At 43.2% G+C, this 21,790-nt stretch overlaps 1 protein-coding gene and 1 long non-coding RNA gene across 3 annotated transcripts; one reads left to right on the forward strand and one right to left on the reverse strand.

Moving 5' to 3' along the window:
- Positions 1-377: 377 nt before the first annotated feature.
- Positions 378-12,215, reverse strand: LOC105534829 (insulin gene enhancer protein ISL-1). 2 transcript variants are annotated; one of them, XM_011973713.1, is made up of 6 exons: positions 11,306-12,215; positions 10,286-10,475; positions 7,282-7,541; positions 5,091-5,377; positions 3,639-3,806; positions 378-1,603 (listed from the first exon to the last, which is right to left on the reverse strand). In XM_011973713.1, the coding sequence occupies exons 1-6, from the start codon at positions 11,331-11,333 to the stop codon at positions 1,487-1,489; spliced, it is 1,050 nt and encodes a 349-aa protein (XP_011829103.1). In that variant the 5' UTR covers positions 11,334-12,215; the 3' UTR covers positions 378-1,486. The 2 variants fall into 2 exon arrangements, with proteins under 2 accessions (XP_011829103.1, XP_011829104.1); XM_011973714.1 differs by lacking the exons at positions 10,286-10,475; positions 11,306-12,215 and adding an exon at positions 8,395-8,559.
- On the forward strand, positions 11,679-17,926 carry LOC105534828. Its single transcript, XR_001005334.1, has 2 exons — positions 11,679-12,031; positions 15,935-17,926. It is a non-coding gene; the product is annotated as an uncharacterized LOC105534828 (long non-coding RNA).
- The last annotated feature ends 3,864 nt before the right edge of the window (positions 17,927-21,790 follow it).

The following is a 21,790-nucleotide window of genomic DNA, read 5'->3' on the forward strand; positions in this document are numbered from 1 at the left end:
AATCACTTATTCTAAAAAAATAAAACAGTGACTCTGAATCAAAAGCCATTTTAAAGAAGACCATTTTCCTATTTGGGGTAGGTGGATGGGTGGGGTATGGCAAGGAAGAGATTGGGGGAAGGAAAGAGGGGTCAGGACAGAGAACAGCATCTCATTTTCACAAAACCAGTAGCATTATCATAGCTGAGAGCTAAGGGGTTTCCAACCAACTTTGATCCAACTATTGAAACCCAAACTTGCAAACTCAACCTTAACTATTTGCAATACAACATCACTCCAATTGTGTGTCAGTTTACTCCAATTCACATGCAATCCTTACTTTCAGACATTTGAATAGCTTGTTTGTAAACATAAAAGAGGGACCCTGGATCACTGTGTTTATTTATTTATCTATGCCAAATGTTTATTAGTGAAATAGTCCTGAAGATATAATTCTACATATGGCGCTTTGATTTCACATAATATTTAAGAAAAAGACAAAACACACAGAATTAGACATATAATTCAAAGACCACCATACAACCTTTATCTTTTTTTTTAACTTCAGCAAACAAAAAATGTCAAATGACATGAAAAGTGGCAAGTCTTCCGACAATAAATAATAAATTACTTTATAATTTTTGCAATGCAAGAGCAAACAAAAAAATTTTCCTTTTTTTCCTTTTTATTTCCATAGAGAGAAAAAACAGTCATTTAAACCAATAACTATACACATCTTTGGGGGAAAAGTTCTTGGACAGACACAAGTCAAACACAATCCCGAGACGCTTGTGGCAAAATAGAGGTAACCTTGTTGCAATGCTTTATAAGTTGGTTTTTAAATCTGAATTCAAAAACCTTTAAAGTCGCTTCAGACTTCTTGATAAAGGATGGATCTCAAAAAAAGGGGGGAGGGGGCAAAGTAAAAAATAAACCAGCTACAGGATAGGCCAAGAGACCCAGGATTTCAACTAACCCCTTGTTAAAGTCAACTTAAAACATCGCAAACCAATGCAGCTCCACCTTTCTGAAAGGACTCTTTCAGCCAAGGAGGCCAGTCTCTCTTCCTGCGCTTTTGCTGGAGCTCCTGTTTGGCAAGGCAATGACAGCACCATTCAGATTAGGATGGACTAGAAAATTTTCTATTTTTGTTTTTCTCTAGATGTGCAGTGAAATTAAAATGCTTTTTTTGAGATCCTTGAATATAAATCCTTTACGTTTTAAAAACGTCTTTTTATTTTTCTCAGTACTTCTAAGATCATTGAATAGCATATACTGGGTTTTGCGTTTTGTTTGTTGTTCAATTCTAGTAAAATCCCATGATTGTCTTCACAGTGTTGCTACCATATCACCTTGTCATTAAAACAGACTTCGTGCATTTCATGGAGCATTCATTTCTTGATTCAGTTTTCATTGACTGGGTTGTTAAATACTTTCATTTCAGAGTTCAACATTATAATTTCCCACTTTCTCCAACAGGGAAAAAAAAATACAGAATGAATGTTCCTCATGCCTCAATAGGACTGGCTACCATGCTGTTAGGTGTATCTGGAAGTTGAGAGGACATTGATGCTACTTCACTGCCAGTGGAATTAGAGCCCGGTCCTCCTTCTGAAAAATTGACCTGCATAGAAGGTTGAGAAATAAATAAAGGACACTGGAATAGTATTCATAAAAAGATTATAAACTCATCATATTGTGTATGTAGAAATGTTTGTGTAGATAGATATGTAAAGATACCCACATAGATAACTGAATTTTAATAAGCTTAGAGAAAGCCTAGAGGAGAAAAACTTGAGAAGAAATCCTCTCGCTTTCCCATCTTCCAAAAGATCTCTGTTTTAACTGAAACTGAAATTCCAACATTATGTTACATTAAATTATTTAAGAACAAATGTGTTTTCCACTGTAAAATGGCATCACAACTCTACTATGCATGCTCAAGATAAAATTATCCTGCTGGCTACATGTTGCCCTGGGAGTAGGTGAGCTCTCAGTCTCTAGGCATCAAAGACTCTCTTCTTCAGTTGAAAAATCCGTTAACAGGCTCAGATCCTTTGACGGGAGATTGAGAGAAGGCTCCACAGAACACAGATTAACTCCTCAGCAGGCTCATAGCTCGGGCATTCTTCGTTGTTGGTCCTCCTGCCTTTTGGCCTTTCTCTCTCTCTCTCTTTTTACATCAGGCTCTTCCTTCCAAAATGAGACCCATATATTATGACATCATCCCATTCTGATTCCTTCTTTTAACCCTAATATCTGACTCCTTCTTTAACCATAAACACATTGTACTGCTGTTGTAAACCTTCTCTAACCATGCACACCCCTGCCTCAGCTTCCCTTCCACAGCTCTCATCTGACACTAAAGTTTCAGAAAGTGCAAACATTTGGCTGCCCTGAACCCTCCCCTTAGCTTCCTTCTGTGATTCAGGTTTCGTTCAAATAACTCAACAGATTAATGGCCTTAAAATATTTTTTTTTTCCTAGTTCCAGAGCCTACATTTCTTTCTACAGTAAATTTTTCCAATATGAGATTAAGGGACTTCTAGCCTCTGTACCCACTTAGCATTTGCAAACACCAGCCTGGGGCCAAGCCCTTTTAACCACTTGCCTCTGGCCAATTACCTAACTGTTGACATTGAGAAAGCAAATACCCTTCAGGTAAAATATGAGGGTAAAAAGCTAACCTCAACTAAAGGTTCATTTCCAAAAAAGGGAACAGGGTTTCGGGATACATCTTTACATTTTATGAAACAAGATTCTATAAGGCTGATTACTCTTCAAGAAAAAAAAAACATATATATATAAATACAGCATATTACGAAGGATATATATTTATTGTTCTTCTTCATCTTGACTCTTTACGCCTTTTGTAGGCAAAAAGTGAATTAATTTTCTCTTCACTGGATGTGGAAAACATGTTAAGGTTTTCACAGATTAAACACTTTACTTCTGATTGGTAGAGCTCACGTCCCTTTTGCTATACATGGTACAAGGTGTGTGTCTCTATGACATTTGAACTCATACACTTGAAAACGTTTAAACGATTCTACATTTTAGATTAAGACATTCCCAGCAACGGATACCGTAACAAAAAGTATTGATCTATTTGAATAATCTTTACTGATATATTTGAAAACTGCACCCAGACGTGGCTGCTGTTTATTGATAACGACACTGATTATGTATTATACCATTGATTATGAACTACAATCACCTTGATTTGGATCCTTATATATCCCATTCTCTAGATGCTCAGGAAGGATAAACTTACTAATTGCTGATTGAAATGCCAAGACGATTTCCTGAAGTCCTGGACAACTCTAAAATTCTAAGATGTATGATTCTCCAACACTGTACATCTTCTGGCACATGCTACCTAGAGTTAGGTACCTTGAAATTAATCCTTCAAAGAAGTCCTGATTGATAGAAAATTCAACCTATATGGTCAAATTATGCAGTCTCATAAAAAAAAAGATGCATAAGAGGTTCGTTTTCCTTGCATTTGTCTCCCTTCTCTTCATTACCCATCTCCTTGGTTTCTCCCCAACCCTGAGCCCAAGAAGGCACCCTCCCCACTGAATCTTTCAGTGTGTGACAGTTAAACCAGAGTCCCCTGTTGGGAATTCAGCCTCTTCCATCTGGGAGCTGACACTTACCAGTTGCTGAAAAGCAGGCTGATCTATGTCACTCTGCAAGGCGAAGTCGCTCAGTACTTTCCAAGGTGGCTGGTAACTTTGTACCTCCACTGGGTTAGCCTGTAAGCCACCGTCGTGTCTCTCTGGACTGGCAGCCACCATGGGAGTTCCTGTCATCCCCTGGATATTCTGTGAATAGGCCCCCCCCCCACCAATCCCAACATGTTAATGAGCAAATTCCCTCCCTCCGTTGTCTGCACAAGCTAAGCAAATATACCCTGGTATTATCTTATCTATATAGTGGCCTTTATTGACTCAGTTAATCTGCTGTACCTATGGATATTAGCTAGAGTTCAGTTTTGTTTTATTGTGTTTTGTGTTTCTGCCTCTGTGGGCTGGACTATTAGGTCTGCATGGACCTTATTAAACCAAATTCTACTTTAACTTTCTTCTTCCCCCTTACCTTCACAGCTCAGCCCAGTTCCTCCCCTCTGCCTTCTCAGGCCATAGCTTCCCAGAACTAGAAAGCTGAGGTAAGCAGGGTCTCCCTTCTGCCTCTAGACAGGGTGGTTTTCCGGGCAGTTTCAGTAAGCTGCAGATTTTTTGCAAGTAGTTCTCCTCAAGGAAGAGCCAGCCCCTGACTCCATCGCCCCCAAAGCATTTGGATCTGGTTCCTATTGTGCTATTATGCACTAACCAACTCAGAAAGTGCCCTGGCCCAGTCTTGGCCAGCCTGCCAAGTTTAATGACAGCAGGTTTTATGGCATTTAAAAATAGGGCCAAAGCAGTAAAAGAAAAAAAAGAAAGAAAGAAAAGAAACTCTAGCTTAACTTCACCAGGAAGCCTGCAGAGTGGGTGCTTCCGTGGGCCCAAGATAACAGTGGATACTGGTGCGAGTCTCTGTGGAGGCCTGGGCTTCACCTGGAGCAGAGGGTGCTCTGGGCATGCGGGTCACCTTGGGGGAACTCCTCAGCCTGAAGGCGCACTGTACCTTACTCAAAAGTACAGTGCGCCCTGGGGGCTCACAGGGCGACCTGCCCACGGAATCCCTGGATGTAAGTAGGAACCCAAGGTGTTAGTATCCCTCCCTCTTCTACTGTACGTGAGGAACTGACGATCTGAAGGTTGGCAAAACCCGGGCCAAACCTCGTTGCCGCCCGCCCTCGGAGGGGAGGACGGCGTTTCTCCGGTTCGCAGGTACAGGCGACGAGGAAGGGCATGAGCCCACCCACAAGGTTGGGACCTGGCTGCCGCTCCCCTGGCGTACGGAGCCTCCAAGCTTCCCCACTGGGAGCCGGGTAACCTCTCCCCCAAGAATGGGTGGGGGTGGGGATGAGGGGCAGTCCCGGCCAAACTCCTGCCCAGGAGCAGGATCGAAAACCGCGCGCCGGCCAAACTGGGCACCAGGAACGCACCTCGCACGCCGCGTCTACTTCCCCCTCGCATTCCCTGCCTGGCCCCAGAGCCACTCACAGTTTTGTCATTGGGCTGCTGCTGCTGGAGTTGCTTCATCATGATGCTTCGCTTCTTGTCCTTGCACCGCTTGTTTTGAAACCAGACCCGGATCACACGGGGACTGAGGCCCGTCATCTCTACCAGTTGCTCCTTCATGAGCGCATCGGGCCGCGGGTTTGCGGCATAGCAGGTCCGCAAGGTGTGCAGTTGCTTCTCGTTCAGCACAGTCCGCACGCGGGTGGTCTTCTCCGGCTGCTTGTGGACATGGGGCCGCAGGGCCGGTTGCCTGGCGGAGATGGGCTCCGCTGCGGGGCAAGGAGCGCCATGAGCGCTGGGCTGGCCGCTCGCTCGCCCGCCCGCCCTCGCTCGCCCGCCCGCCTGCGCTAGCTCGCTCGCCTGCCCGCCCGCCCGCCCGCCCGCTCGCTTGCTCGCCCGCCTGAGACACTCCAGGACAATGGCTAGTGTTTGCAGCCTCGGCACACAAAGCAGGGGGCGGCAGAGGTGGGGCGAAGAGGGTGAAAGGGAGAATAAAATCTTCCTCTCTAATCTGCAGAGGTCAATGCTGAGTAATCCCGGGCCGGAATGCAGCACCCGCCCCTCCTCGTGTCAACAAAGTGTTAGCCAAGGGAAGCAGGTTTAAAATCTGTCCCCCTGTTCGCAGCAGGCATGGCATTTTTCAGCACTGTTTCTCCTCCTTTCTCACGTTTCCTTGTGCCCAGACTGGGTCCCAGTTACATTGATTACCACCCTCTCCAGGCTCAGAATTTTCTCTTGGGCCAAGGTCACAGAGGGTACAAGGAAGAACGCAGAGCACTTCAGTGACAGCCATAAATACTACACAAGCAGGGATTTCTGCAAGGGGAAGGCTGAGAACTCTGCCAGCACACCTTGAACTTCAGTCCGAGAGAACAATCATGTCAAGGGGCTGAAGACTTTCGCTATTTCTGCCATATCTCCAATCCTTGCTCTTCCTTCGTATTAAATCTAAAGTAATACATGGATGTTCCTGAGATGGGCAGACTCCAAGCAGTAGAAAACGGAAACTCTGTTGAGCTGCCTAGGCTCTAGATAAACGGTGGCTGGGATATGTCCCCCGCCTCCCTCCCGGTATTTTAGCTTCCTCTGCGTTTCCCGGCAAGCAGAGTGCAGGCTCCGCTGAACAGGAGCACCACCCCTGGCCTTGCCCCGGTGCACACTAGTCACAAATCCCCCTGAACAGAATTCTTAGAGCTGCCAGAAGGCAGAAGGGCAAGGGAGCGCTATAGTTTCCTCACCTTCAGTGTTTAGTGGGAATTTATACTTTAAAACTGCAAAGGAGTCGATCTACTCATGACAGAAAGTCAGGTTTGGAAACACTGTCCACCTTCTTACCCACGACTTTGGTCCTAACCAACCTTACCGGGTTTCCACTCCTCTTCCTTGGGAATGAGTCCTCTTATCTATATGATACACATCCTGCACCTTCTACAACCCCCTAGTGTCAGGCCAACACCTATGGGGTCAATTTAGAGCTACAACCATGGGCCTGAAGATGAAATTCTCACCAAATCATATAGAATGATTTAAAGAAACAGGCTCCCTTTAAAAGGCAATTACTGCAGATTAGCTTGTTGACAGTTTTAAATTATAGCTCTGTGCAATGGCCTGCAGTTTTTAAAATTGTATCTTTTCAGTCTTGGTCTCTCACAAAAAGATAAAAAATTTAAAAAATTTTTCGACCGTGAAGCAACTCACAAGGAAAAAGGATTTGGGAGACTAAATGACTTCAGGCCACCTAAGCTTCCTTCATTGGGTTAAAGGATGAAGCTCCAGGGACCCGGGGCTCCGCCCCTTTAATTAGGCAGCAGGAGAATACCTGACTGAGAGCTGAAGCCCGTTTTCAGCAAGCCAAGGTTTGGAGACCAAAGCGAACTGGAAGTAATGTTTGGACGTGTGTATACACGTGTACACAAGTGGTGTACATTTATGTGTAACCATATAGACACACAGATGGTGTAGGTGTGCTCGGGGAATCAAGGGAGACAGTGAGTGCACTGAACCTTGCTGCAAAGGAGCAGAGCACAGCGCAAGCAAATTGCATACAAAACACTTAATTTAACTGCAAGCAAACACTACCACCACTCCTGTAGCTACCACGGTTGTTGTTGGCCGCCGGCACACAGGCTGGCTTAACCTGGCGCCTGCCTACCCGAGCCGGGCAGAGGAGTACCTGCCATTTGCAGTGGCCGCGCTGGATGCAGGGGACTAAGCGGGTCGCCAGCGCCCAGACTGGCTCTCTCCACCACATCGTGGTCTGCTCGGCAGAAGAGACCGTCCTCCCGAAGCGCAAATTCGTCCCCAGGGATGAGCTGGCGGCTGCAGGCCACACAGCGGAAACACTCGATGTGATACACCTTGGAGCGGGCACGCATCACGAAGTCGTTCTTGCTGAAGCCGATGCTGCACTTTGCGCATTTGATCCCGTACAACCTGTGCGGGGCGGGGTTGGGGGGGAGGCCCAGAGCGGGGAGAGAAGTACAGGAAGAGCGGGTCACTTCAGGCGGGCACTTCCCTGGCCCAAGATCCCGGGCAAGACGCCCCAAGTAAACAACATTTCCAAACAGAAGTTGGGAACAGAAGGACAGAAATGAAACCCTGCTCTCTCCCTCCCTGTCTCTCTTCCTTCCCCCATCTCTCTTTTCCCCTTCCTCCCTCCTCCCTTTTATTCCCCTTTCCTTTCCGATGAACCTGTGTCTTAGGCGGTAACTCTTAGTTCAAAACACCTAGCCTGTACCACGGAAAATGTATTGGATTCCAGACTCGGGCTGCTGCTCTAGCCATCAGTCCCAGGTTGATCTTGCAGATCTCGGCAGGAAGGAAGCCAGAAAGACTCTGGTGGCCACCGACAGCCACACTTTCACTTCCCTATCCCCCAAATTCTGCTGCTAGAAATGTCTAAAACTGCAACACAAAGTCCTCCTTCCAAGAAAAAGGAGGTAGGAGAAGGGGATTGTCACCCCACTCGGTTTGCAAACACTCACAAATAAACAAGCAGAATAACAAAATGAAACCTCTGAGCGTTTCCACATCTCCTTTTGCACAAGTACTTTCCAGTCTTTCTCCAACTATAGACTTTCTTCAGGCAGCAATGTTAACAGAACATATCCTCTTCATTCTTCCTTGTATTATTATTATTATTTTAAAAATCTGTGTCTGTTCCCTCAATCTTTTTCAAGTTGTTGAATCATCTACCTCTATTTCAATTTTCTTGAAAACCATGACCAGACTGAAAAAATGCAAAGACCCACTTCTCAGGTCTTTCTCACTGCTGGCCTTTCCTTACCAAGGGACAATCTTTATAGGTTCCATCTAGGCTGCACTTCCCTGGCCCCTTCTCCATCTTTCAGGAATAACAGAAGCTGGGGCATTCCTACAAACAGAAAGAATGGAAGAGAGAGGACAAGATCCACATAACAGGAGGACGCATACTGCTTCTCCAACGAGAGATGTGGAAATCTAACTGTTCAGTCTGTTCTGCTTTTACAGCTACAAGATTACACACACACACACACACACACACACACAGAGAGAGTTGAGAGTGGAGAGAAGGTAAAAATGATTAGGTCCTTCTACAAATGTGTATATCCAGAAGTAGGCACATGCAAACCTGTGTGCAATTGAGCAAAATACTATTTCCACAGGAGTAAAGATACCCCTGAAGTGGACTCTCCTTCTCTAGAATCTTGCGTTTACACACCAATCTAGTAAACCATGAAAACGCTCATTTGTCAGAGGTTAGAAGGTGGATTCAAAAGTTTTTCCTCCCTCCGCCTACTCAGTGTGAGATCTTCCATTTCATAGGGTGAAGACTTGACTTTGGCGGTGACCACACAATTGAGAAAATCCCTCCCCCTTCCTGTACCCCGACTTCCCTTACTTCCTTTCACTCCCTCTCTGAAGTATTAACCTCCCCCAACCAGGTTAATTTTATCTACCAAGATTATCCTCTCCGTGTCATGATTTATAAAAAAGAAGAAAAAAATGCTGGATACTAAGTGAGCAGGAGCAAACTGTGACTGTATATTAAATCTTAATTAAACTTTAATAAAAGCTCTCAAGCTTCAGAAACCATTTGCCTTACAAAAGCTAATTAATTACTTGTTAATAGCCACCAGACATTTAAAATGTGATATTTTGCTATTTAACATAATAATGATGGTGATATCTCTTCTGTTTGTTAATAAAACACATACAATTTTCTTTGGAGACTCTACTGGCTTTCTAAGGCAAAAAACAAAGTTTCTGATATATACACACAAGTCAGAGAAAACTTGAGATTAGCAAAGCCTGATGCAGAATAAATTGGAGGGGGGAAAAAAAAAAAAAACCTCTCCAAAACAACAAAACCAAACTCACAAAGTTCCTATGTGGTTTCAGTCTTGTCAATTTGGACAATTCGCTCATTTTATCAGTTACCAGATTTTAATGTGAGAAAGGAAGCTGTTCAATTATCTAAATATACCAATTGTTCGTAGACAGATGATGGGCAATTTGATCTGCTCTAATTCATCAGCTCAGATAAGATAAGAAAGAAGAGACACTTAGATGTCACCAAAGGGTTAATATTTAAAAAGATTAAGTTTCCGGTGTTTTCTGCAAGGAATATTTAAGTTGGTTTTAAATTTTTCTCAGAAGGAAGTCTTACCCAAAAAATAAAAGGAGCAATACCTGTACTCGCTCTTTCAAAGTACATTTGTGAATATGCTTCGGTCAAACTTTTATTTCACCTATTGCATTGATGTCACCAAAAAAATTTGTAAGTTACTAATTTTAAAAAGGACTAAAACAAACAGAACACTGCACTATACAATAAAAGTCGACCCTATTTTAAAGTTAAAGACCCAAACTTCTCCATCTTTTAAAAATTTTGTTTTGTAAGGGGGAGAGTGAAAGAGGAAAATAATTTGTGCATCATAAATTCCAAGAGTAATTAAACAAGCCTCAATACCCCAGAATTATGAATACCACTGTTAAGGGTTTTTGTTTTTCTCCACTAAAAAATCAAATGAACAGCATAGCTTGATTTTTGTAACACATGTACAGGGTAACTTTGGCTTGCATGACTCCACAGAGGCAAACTTCACAAAAAGACAAAGCCACACCAAATAATACATAAAGAGTGGGGAGAGTAAGGGAAATCTCACAAAATTAAGGAAGGAGTGTAAATGCCATACCTGATATAATCTCTTTTACAGTAGGTTTTCCCATCCCTAACAAAGCATGTACAGCTCTCGTCCAAATACTGATTACACTCCGCACATTTCAAACATGCCGCATGCCATTCCAAATCCGGAGAAACCCTCAGAATATACTGATCGTGAATCTGATTGCCGCAACCAACACATAGGGAAATCAGACGTTTTTCTGAAATGAAAATAAATACATGATTGACTAAGCGTTTACTTCCTACAGAGATAAACACACTTTTAGTGTCGTTCTCTGTTCTCTTATAGGGCGTACTCTGTGAGGTTTTTTTTTTTTTTTTTTTTTTTTAGAGTATTGCACTTTGGGATGGTAATTGAAGTGTGCCATCAAAACCTTAACTCATTTTTAAAGGAGGTGGAATATATGTAAAATGCAGATTGGAATAGTCTACATTTGTACGCCTAGCACGCAATCAAACCCGCTCATTTTGTATTTCTTTTTATCCCCCTCCTTCCTCTTTGCTATAATCATTGGGAAAGATTATGGATAAGTCAAGTCAAAGAAAAGGTTTTGACTAGAAGCGTTAAGTGAATGCAGGGATGTCTATATTTTCCATGAAGCACGCTCTTAAATAGCACATAGGACTGGATATTGTTAGCAAGAGCAGGCATAAATACAGTTGTCACTCTTTTGCAAGTCTAATGCTAATTCACATCTCTGGGTATTGACTGTGCAGGCAAACCTTTGCAACATAATAACCTTCTCGGAGAGCTCAGGATTCCCCAGGAGGAAATCACCGCTTAGCACCAAAAAGCTAGGGTTTTGGAGGGTACACAGGCGAATTCAAACACAAGGTACGATCAGTTTCCCGAAGATAAGAACCGACAGTAAGCATGCAGGCGCGGCGGCAACAAGAAAAAGCCACCTTTTCTCTTTCTCCAGGCAATGACTCCAACTCCAAAGAGCCCTCGGCACCTCAGCCGGTGCCTGAGAGAGAACCCCGCACAAGAACAGCACACCGAGCCCCACAACGTAAAATAGCCTCTTACTTTTTGGTGGATCTCCCATGTCTCCCATATCTGTAAGAGGGAGTAATGTCCACAGTGAAATGGTGGTTGTACAGTTGGTGAACAGCCCACAGAGAGGATGCTGGAGCTGTGGCTAAGTGGGAAATAGTGGCCCCTGGGGTTGCCAAAGCTGAAAGAGCCGCTGCTCGGCTGCGCAGCGCCCTCGCGGATCTGGGAGTCCAATTTAAGCCGACGGAGTTGGTGGAGCGGAGGCGCTGCGGCGGCGGCGGACTCGGCGCGGCTCGGGCACCTCTCTTCCTTATCTCTTACTCAAACTTCTCTGCTCCAACTCAGCTCCATCGCCATTGGTCTGACGCAGCGCGCGGGGACGTCAGGCGAGCGCCGCGCCCATTGGCTGCAGGGCGCGCGGCGCAGCTGTTCTGATTATCATATTTCAGTCTCGCAGCCGCTGTGCGCCACTGACCGCTCGGCGAGCTCGCGGGAGAGGATTAGGGCTCCCGAGGCAACTTGCTCCGGGCTCAGCCCGTTCTCCCCCGATGCTCGGGCTGCCGGACTGTTCTGGCTCTGGCCTCCCTCTCCTTCACCTCCTCTTCCTTCTGCCCCCTCCCGCGTTCCTTCCCGGCCGTGCCGTCTGCGCCCTCGCCTCCTGTCGCGCTACTCCTCCGCCCTCCGCTCCTGGGGTCCCCGCAGTCCGAATGGCAGCGTTGCGCGCGGGGCTCACTTTCTGCCGCTCGTGGCGAGTGGCTGGTGGGTAGGTCTACCTGTTGACGAGGTCCCTCCCGGGCTCTAGGAAACGGGGGGAACTTGGAGCAGGGCGCTTATCTTGGTTTGGTCCCACGCCGTGGCGCACATCCCCGGGGCCTAGCCCGCCTTGGCTGCTCGGGAGGGGGAGTTCCCTCCAGAACTGGCTGCGCTCGGCGCGCTAGGGGAAGAAGAATTGGAAATAGGATGATTAAACCCAGAGGAACTGTTTCGTGACTGCTACACCGTAACTCCGTCTTCCCCGACCTCAGATATCTAAAAACGGGGGGTGGGAGGAAAAGCGCTTCTTGCTGTTGGGGACAATCAGGTTGGAACGCACGGGTAAAATGAAGTTGACTCCGCGGACTTTTTGTCTTTCAGACCCGCGAGGTCTGCTTTTCAGTTTAAACTCTAGAATTGAAGTTCACTAACCCTAAGCCAAAGAGCGAAATGATCTTTCAGTAGTCTAAAGTTTGTAAGGTTTTTATATACTGTCCAATTCCTCTCTCTGCTGGTCTCCTGCCCTTTGTTTTTAAGCAAACTTGTGCAGCTAGCTGTGGTGTTTTGATAATTATAAGGACAAGTCTCCATGACTGGAGATTTTTAAACAATGCATTAGTGTAAGGGCGCGAGTAGGGAGGGATTTATTACAGAACAGTGGAAGATCTATTTCACGTCCCTAGGCGTTGATATATAATAATTTTCTCTCAGGAAACTACTTGGAGAGAGAAGATTGTTGGGTGCAACTCGCCGGTAACCTTTTTCAATCATTCTTACGTGTTCCCATCATCTCTTACAGTCTGCCAAAGACAAAGTCACAGGAAGGCCACGAAGAACCCCCGCGCTTCCCCCAAAGCTTCTAAAAAGCCATTTCTTATCTAATAGGACTGCCAGTTTTATCTAAAAAGGCCTACAGACACAAACCATAGTAGGCTTAATTTCGGTGTCTTGTTGCCGTGAGAAGACCCGGTGTGTTAGGAAACTCCTTTCTTTGTATCTTTCGCAAAATCTAACCCTTGATAAGAGCTGTAAGTCCTGGCCGGTCGCATTGGCTGAGCTTGAACGGGTAATGCCTCTCCAAAGCAGAAAGGGAATTTAAGATGCAAAAGTTTCCTCTTGACCTAACTGAGGCTTTCTTCCCCAGGAACTCGTTTTGATTTGTTTTGCTTTTTCTCAAGGAGGATTTCAAATTGGATCTCTCTTCCCTTCCATTTTTATTATAGGTTATTTTGTAGCGCGTGTATGAAAGTGAAAGTTGAATAGACCTAGGCTGATAAGTTTACCAGTTGTGTGTGTGTGTGTGTGTGTGTGTGTGTCTGTTTCTAGTCTCTGGTATTAAATGTATGGAGCCTTTTGTCAAGCTGTTTTTGCAAAGCTGATGCTGATAATCTCAACACGAAGCAAATCTTCCCAGTATTCGGGCGTGTTTCCCATATAGATAAACATGTTGACCCTAGTAAAAAAAGATAACCACCACAATGCCAGAAAATGGAGAGTTTTACCCAGTCATATTCTATCATGCCACGTTTATAAGATGGAATTAAACACCAGAAGCTACCAGAAGCCTGATGACTTACATTTGAGATCCACAAAGCACCCTCACTATCCATCTTCCTTCAAACTAGCCCCCACCTCCCACACATAGTGTGGTATTTTAACTCCCTAAACCAATAAGCTATTGCATTACAAAGAATTATTGCAGATGATAGCAATTCCAAGTAGAAAAACTGGCATGTGGCTTGGGGGAAACCTTTAGTAACAGGCAATTTCACCTTAATGGTGAAGACAACATTTTCCTCTTTTCATTTTGCACCATTGTTGTAAACAAGTATTTTCTTAGTAAGTTCCTAAACTGATAGAAGCAAGACGCATGGTGAAGATACCCGCATTAAAAGGAGACATTTGAGGGACCCCCACCATGATGGACATGCTCTGAAGTTCAGTGCATGTATCATGATACACTTTATATTAAAATCCAAGTTAGAATAGCAGGCTTTGTAGTTTTACCTCACCTTGAAGTTCTAAATTGATCATGGACTATTCTCATTTCCTCAGCTGATTGCTGTATGTGGATTTAGTACATCAAATATATCTGTAAAATTTTGTTTTCTAGAGAATACATAAAACTGATTAGCAATTTTTCCTTAATACTTGATTACAGGAGCGACCTCTTGTGTTCAAAGGGAGGATTAGACCCTGTCCTCTCAAAAATGGACTCGTTTTGACCTTTGTATATTGTTAGGTCGAAAATATATCCTTGAAAACGGCAATAGTGTGAATCTCTGGTTTGAGTTCCTTTACTGAGAAAAAGAGGAGTATGAGTAGTTATTAAGTATAGTCCCCATCACCTCCAGGCTGCCTCAATATATCCGACAGTGTCTTTCAATATAAAAGGGATACTGAAACGTAAGTTCCTCTGGCGTCTGTGGCATCTGCCCATGTGCACTTGTATACAGCTTCCAAAATGTGGCTGTTAACACTCAACCTCCTGGTGGGCTCTTAGACCTGTGTTTTTGTATACTGTTGCTTTCTCTGCTTTAATTACAATTTAAACATTCCACATCAAACTTAATGTCAGATACAGATTCCTGAACAAACATCATGCTCCCAAGCTACCTTCAAAAATCTGAATAGGTTTTAATTCCAATTGAAATGTAAAATTACACATTTAACATTTATTGATCTCCCAATAACCTCTGGCACATACAAATGAATTTTAAGTTGGTTCTTTGGGAAGTCACAAACAGACAGCTTATTCCTTCTCATTTAACCAAGATTGGGAAGGGAAGAGGGGCTTTGATCAGCTTTCCAATGAAGGTATAAATTTGGGAATTTGTTCCCAGGGAGATGATGCTATATGTTTAGCTCACATCAGAATCAGGTTTGAAAGAGTAGAATAACAGTTACACTGCTAGTTTCACTGAGTAAGGTATTCAGATGAAAATATATATATACCTGAAGGGTTTATATTTTCTGATGTCCACAATCGTGTATAGTTTGGGGGCCAAAGTGAAACAGGAACATTTTATTTACCTCTAAAAATGGATATTGAGTAGATGCATATGTATCCCTTTTCCCGTTTTTATCTTTTATGTGTAGTCTCTAGTCATGTAGAATAAGGCTATATAAGCCCTCAGTATCTTTAATCATGTCCAAGGGTCAGATAAAATTATGTGCGTTTTAAAGGAGTTAGGATTAACTATATTCCACCGGAACGGGTTGTGGGTGTTTAGAACCAATTTGCCTCTCTTCCCGTTGGTGGTGGTGGCTTATTGAGGAACAATCAAGAGAATCTGTGCTCTAATTTCGGAGAAAAGGAAGAGATACCACTGGGTATGAAATGATTATCTCTTTTTCTTTCCTTTTACTTAAAAAAATACTAAGCAATGATAATAAAGACAGTTGTTAACAACAACAACAAACCTTTAGTTGTGATTCTTATTTTGATGCCTAGGACTCCTGCTGCGATTGTGGTTTTGTTGAGTGTCAGTTGCTTTATTAACCAGTTAAAACAGTCTGGGTGAATTAGCAAGAATTTTCTTTGCACACAGAGCTTCCTAGCCTTACTTTCTGGGTTCAGGTAGTTGTTTCTGACACTAGCGTTCCTGGTATTTCTTGGCAGATGACAGGCCAGAAGGCACTGTTCTTGTGCGGTCTGTTGCTCGGTTCTCAGCCGAGATAGAATTTCATGCTCCCGGCATCGCATCGGGGCAGCTGCGAAGCCACAAACCTCAGTTCAGTCCTGAGCCTGCGATGGTCTGCAGCTGATTGCAGGGAGTTCGGCCGAGCGAGGACGGAAATTTGGATTCTCCCTTTAAAATTGTGCTTCTGAAAGTATTTGCTATGACTTATCAAAAGCGGCCGGCAGTGTCAAGTGAAACCTTTTTCTTGTTTCCCCCTGCCCCCTAGAACTCCTAAGTGACCACGAAAGACGATTTTTAACCGAGTTCTGCTGCGTGGAGCCCAGGTTGGTGCTAGTGAGTGCAGTGTGCTGACCTAAGTTGTGCTGGGCCAAGGACGCGCTGACCCGTACATCTGGCAAAGCCTTCATTAAATGTATCAGATTCTCGCGGAAGTGGTTGCAGTCCGGAGAGTGAAATAGTTATCTCTCAAGTCCTGAGCGGTTCAGCTGAAATCTACATTTGCCCTGAATCTAGCAAAACACTCATAGGTCCTCCTGAGATCTCGGGAAACGTGGAGCAAGTTACCTCCATCTAGTTGATCATTCTTTCTGAAAGGACGGACACCATTTCCCCCACTGCAATCGTGTCCAACGGGCAGCTCAGAGTTTAGCGCCAAAGGGTTGATTTCCCCCACCCGCTGGAGATTTACTGGGAACGAGCGGGGGAGGGGAGGCGAAGGTACCTTGGAGGAGGTCAAGTGGGGGAGGAGGTGGAGCAGCAGAAAATTACCAGTCAAGCAGGGGAGGGAGTTGGAAGCCCGGAAATCTACCAGGATGCCTCAAGTAACCTTCCTTTAAGTCTCAGAATTCAGCGCTCGAAAAACAGCCTCATAAGGTGTCCTGGAAAGGAGTCCTCGGGTGGGCTGCGGAGGTGATGTCAAGAGTTACAGCTACTTGGTGAATTAAACTGACGGCTAAGGCATGTCGGGACAGTTCAGTGTAAGCTGAATGGTGCGTGGACGGGGGCTACTTTTAAAAAGAGATGGGGGGCAATCATTGCTGGCAACTACCAGTATATTCTGCGCGTAATAGTAGTTTGGAAGCTGAAGAAAAACCCCTCAAATCCCAGTAAGTGCCCAGTCAGTTCGAGAGGGATTTTAGAGACAATTTTGAAGGTCGCTGTCTGCTCCGACTCCGTGGAGAGGAACAAGGGTGTGAACTCTGGCGCGGGTGTGTTTAGAATTATCTACGACTTAAGATCCATACTGTTAAAACTCAGCACTTCTTTGTGACTTCACATTGAGAGAAGAATTTGCCCTGCCTCCCTACCTGCTAAAGGCCGACTGAGAAAAGAAAAGGGGCCCAGGAGACGACCCCTTTCAGAAAGAACGTCAGTTCATCAACTCAACTGAGTTATTCACTTGCTCCCCAAAAGGTCAACAGTGCCTTCCCTTCCCAGCCTCACCGCACAGAGATCAATCGCTTTACCCGAGGTAGCCTCTTATTCAGGGCTCAGGAACTCCTGTCTTAAGGTCCTTCTGGGGCTCAGAAACTCTGCTATATGTTGTTTCCAAGAACCCCACCTGTCTGCTTTCAAGCACACACGTCGCTGGAAATTTAACCTAACCTGAGTCCAGGGATGAGAGAAGTGGTAAACAGAGACTCCAATCGTCCCTTTGGCCCCCGCCGTTTTTCAGTTTGCCAGCCTTCTAGCTAGATAGCCCCCTAAGTCAGTGTTGAGAGTGAAAGGGAATTTTTCTATTTCATCTTCCCATTGACCGAAGCAGAAAAATTGAACCGAATCCACTCCCCTTGTCCTGACTAGAGGAAAGGAGAAAATCATCCCGCAGGTCTCTTTCAGTCCCTGGATGGCGAGCGCAACCCCTGAGAGTCCACACTTAGTTCCTTATTGTGAATATCTCGCTACTCACGTTCGGGACCAGGGCCCCTGATGGCCTTGGTTGCCCGTAGGGACGCGAAAGAAGAGGTGAATCCGATCGCTGGCCTAGAGGATAGTGATCAGAAAACCCAAGGATTACTGAACAAGGGGCGGCGGTGGCCCTTCCTTATGGGGTTGGAGTGTGGGGGAGCTGGGGTAGGCTGCAAGACCCTCCAGCCTCCTGGATGCAAAGAATGAGAAAGAACGCGCAGCCTCTGGCAGCCTGCTTATAAATGCAACCTTTCGGAAGATGAAACTCGCAGTCTTAGGTTGTCCTCCTTTATGTCCATGTTCCAATCATCTGGGCTTTCCTCGAATTGAATAAAATTGTGGAAATGAATGCATGAGAATATCACTTTAATTGTTTCAAACTCATTGTCAAGTCACCTTTTCTGCCATCTGCCAGAGGTTCAGTTTGCGCTTCGTGTCTACATTCCAGAAAATTGTAAGGACGTTTCCTCTGCATCTGTCTGCCTTGTTGGCAGCGTACGGAAACGATTACTGCACAGTTATTGGTACAGAATATTTTCATGACTAACTTAATTCTAAATATCACTCCAAAATACAGATACCCAACTTCTTAGTTGGCATTTTTCAGGTTTATTCACTTTGTGTTGCAAATGTTTGAATTAGAAAACAAGAGAAATCTCCCCGCAGCAGAGATGCACTTCTGTGCTTTCCTGTCAGGCGCAGAACCCACACTGGGTGATTAGCCAGAGGGGCGGCCTCCTTTGTTGATTTAAGAGTTCACCAGGCAAGATGGAACAATTATCTTTTTGCCTCTTCTTAACCATCTATTGTTGACTTATTTCTGGTATGCTTCCATTGTACAAAATTCGATCCAAAAATGAAAAATAAATCGTAAGTTAAAAAAGTAATAATGATAATAGGTCTACTTTAATTTTACCTGGCTTTGTTAATAGTCTATACCTGACACTCATATACAGGGGAGATGTCGAAAGTATATAACATATCATGTATGTATAATTATATATGTTATATGCTAATGATACCATCGTTTAACGTTACAAGGTAATTCTATAGAAAACTTGAAGTTCTATTTTTGATATATATAACATCTTCTTTACAGGAAAATAATTGTCAGGCTTAAAAATGATATTCAAGGGTGCTTTTATCAAGGGAACAAAATCTGAAGCTTCATGAACTAAAATCCTATCAAGCAACATGGTCCATAATTAGGTTGCTTTGAGTTAATGATAACATAAAATACTCTCGTTTTTGTAACTCTGTGTGCACAAAATGCACATTTTAAAGTTGTGCATTTCAGTGTGTGTTTTACCACTTATTTTTCTGAAATCTTGAGTCACACCATTTCAGCAGGAAATAAAACCTGACTCAGTCCTAGACAATGTGTAAGGAATAACTACGATTTAACTTTTGTAGCTTAACAAATGTTGTGCTGATCTTTAAATGCAAATATTAATATATTGAAATTAATATGAGTAGATAATTTCATCACCTCCTAATTTATAAAAAATGTAAAGTAAAAGCAAGTATAACAAATTGCTTTACTTTCTGTAATGTCTATTTAAGGACCTATTACCAAAATATAGTAATAATAGGATTCATACATGTGTAACAAATATGTAGCTATCACTCTATTATTGGAGAGTGACTGAACTCTGACTCTAAAATGACTGAACTCTAGTTATAAACACATTGAACTATCATATGATGTGTGCTATCACTTGAATGTTGCTAAATTGATGCTATGCTATATTTTAAGAATCTCCCTCCTCTTTCCAGATACATGTACTAGCCCAGGAAGATCCCTGCATCTTGAACAGTAATGCTAAATCAGAAACTATGTCGTTACCCATAAATAGAATCCTTCTGACTTTCACTTAAATATCAGGACCTAAATTATTTTATGTCTCACTTCAGAACGTAGTACAATGTGCTATTTTATCTTCTTGACCCAGTCTTTGGATTTACTCTATGCTCTCCGTGTTATAAGCTGCACAAACCATTGGTGACAGTGAGAACCACTCTGTGTAGTTTCACTGACTTTGGATTGTCATGTAATGTATGAAAAAGTATAAGTCATATCTTTTAGGTCTTGACGATGTGTTTCTTCCAATTCTGAAGTGTTAGTGTAGTTGTCCCTAATGTCATGTGATATGTCTCTTTGTTGTCCTATACCTGAGCCATAGCAGATCTGATGTAACTTTGGATATGCCATGTGAGGGCAAGCATTTTCTTTTGGATTAGGCCATCAGTGAGGAAGAAACATTAGTAGAGCTCTCAGAGCAGAGGAAAATGTAAGTGGATGGAAACAATTACACTTTTGAATATAGTATTGGGGAAAGAATTGAGTGTGGGTGACTTTATCAACCATCAGAAGAAAGAGTGAAAATAGGTGCTTGGCTAAGATGAGAAAAGTATTCAGTTTTGAAAACAGAAAGGAAAAGCTTATTTAGAAAAAGAAAACATGGAGTAAATGTCAAGAGGAACATAAAGAGATGGGGCATGGTAACCCAGTTCATTCTGATAGAATAGGTATTTAAGGGCAAAACCCAGCTCCAAAACAGGTAGTGGATGGAACTAGGGAACAGTAGATTCATAATTATTTTAACTTGGCATTTAAAACTTTAAAATCTGAGTTGAGGGTTTTTTTTTTTATGGTAGAAAAGCAGCGTATTTGGCAATAATTTGAAAAACTTTTGTCGCATCTTTAGTCATACTAGACTGTTCACCTTTGTAAACTCACTATCGGTATACTGTCAGTACAGAAAATACAAACTAAAAGTACTAGAAATATCATAATACGGATTTCTCTTTTTAATATAACTAGGTTTATCTAACAATAAGATTCAGGATTCAGAAAGGAAAAAAGACCAGGTCTGAGAAGGAATTTTAAAAAATGGTTTCAAAGTTTTCCAGAGTTTTGTTAGCCATTGTCCTTTCTGCAGACTTGGTTATATCAGAAAATGTAATTCAAATATTTGCACTGCTTACTTAAACCACAATAAAAAGGGAAAGATGTTGTGAAAACACTGCCTCATGCTCAAATTTATGCAAAACAACTTGAATGGCTGCCAGCAACACTGTTGTTATGTTAGCAGTTCTGACCTGGCTTCACATTCTCCTAGATGAGTTCTTCTGATGTGAGAAGAATGTAAACCCAAACCACAAGGGAGTATTCATTGCACCTATGCACTTGGGAAGAGTTTGGGTGCCCAAAATGTCAGAAAAATCAGATACAGTTGTTCTCTTAGAATCTATTCTGGAGGTCACAAGGTCAGAATGCACATGTGCATAAACCAACATGCCCATAAAAGCCTGATAGGAGGCAGCAGTGCCCCATAAAAGGTCACACCCAGCCAGAATCCAGCAACGTTTGAACAGCGTCTGTTATGGAAAAGAAATATGAGTCTGACAGCAGCAACAGCAGCAGCAGAGAAAGATGGATTGGGGATTAATCATGGTAAGATACTGAGCAAAAGAGACAACAAATTCTACCAAGCATGAATCCTTCTGTACTCACAGGTTTCACAAAATACACTCTTCAAAATACAAGCTGGTTGGCCAAGGTCGGGTTGATCTTTGCTAGGCTAAAAGCAGAAGCTGCTAAGTGTTTCCCACGGCAGATGGAGAACACCTAAGGATTTGTTACTGTTAAAAAAATAATAATTTGTGTTTCAACAGTGAAATACTCCTGATAACACATGTGATCAAAATTGCATTCTCCCTCAGTTCTCATGACATTCACTTTGGGGTAATACCATTTTTAAAATATTGGTAGCTATTAGCCTGTGGCTTTCCAGGACCTTACTTTTAATGTATTCCTCTTATCTTTCTAGATTTAACATTTTACCTCATTTCATAATCTCCCCTCATTGAGATCATTTGTATAAGCAAAACATGTTACATGACAGTCTTTGTAAGACTGAATAGGCGCCACTAAATTGTGCAGTTTAGAGGGCTCTAGGCAAGGCCACCCAGACTGAAATAGTAGCCCCTCTGTGTCTGTCAAAGCATCTAAAATAACTCTAAGAAAGATTTACTACTTTGACAATAATAAAGACTCTTTAGTTTTCAGTTTAGTTTAGTTTTGTTGGTTGGTTTTTAATTCTAATGACAAAGCTTTCTATAATTGATTTTTCCTGCTTCGTTACCCATTTGTACCATTATGAAGATTTCTATAATAAGCATGTCAATAATAAGAAAAAAGAAGGAAAGG

The sequence above is a fragment of the Mandrillus leucophaeus genome, unplaced genomic scaffold (assembly GCF_000951045.1).
Source record: "Mandrillus leucophaeus isolate KB7577 unplaced genomic scaffold, Mleu.le_1.0 Scaffold1397, whole genome shotgun sequence".
Lineage (NCBI taxonomy): Eukaryota > Metazoa > Chordata > Mammalia > Primates > Cercopithecidae > Mandrillus > Mandrillus leucophaeus.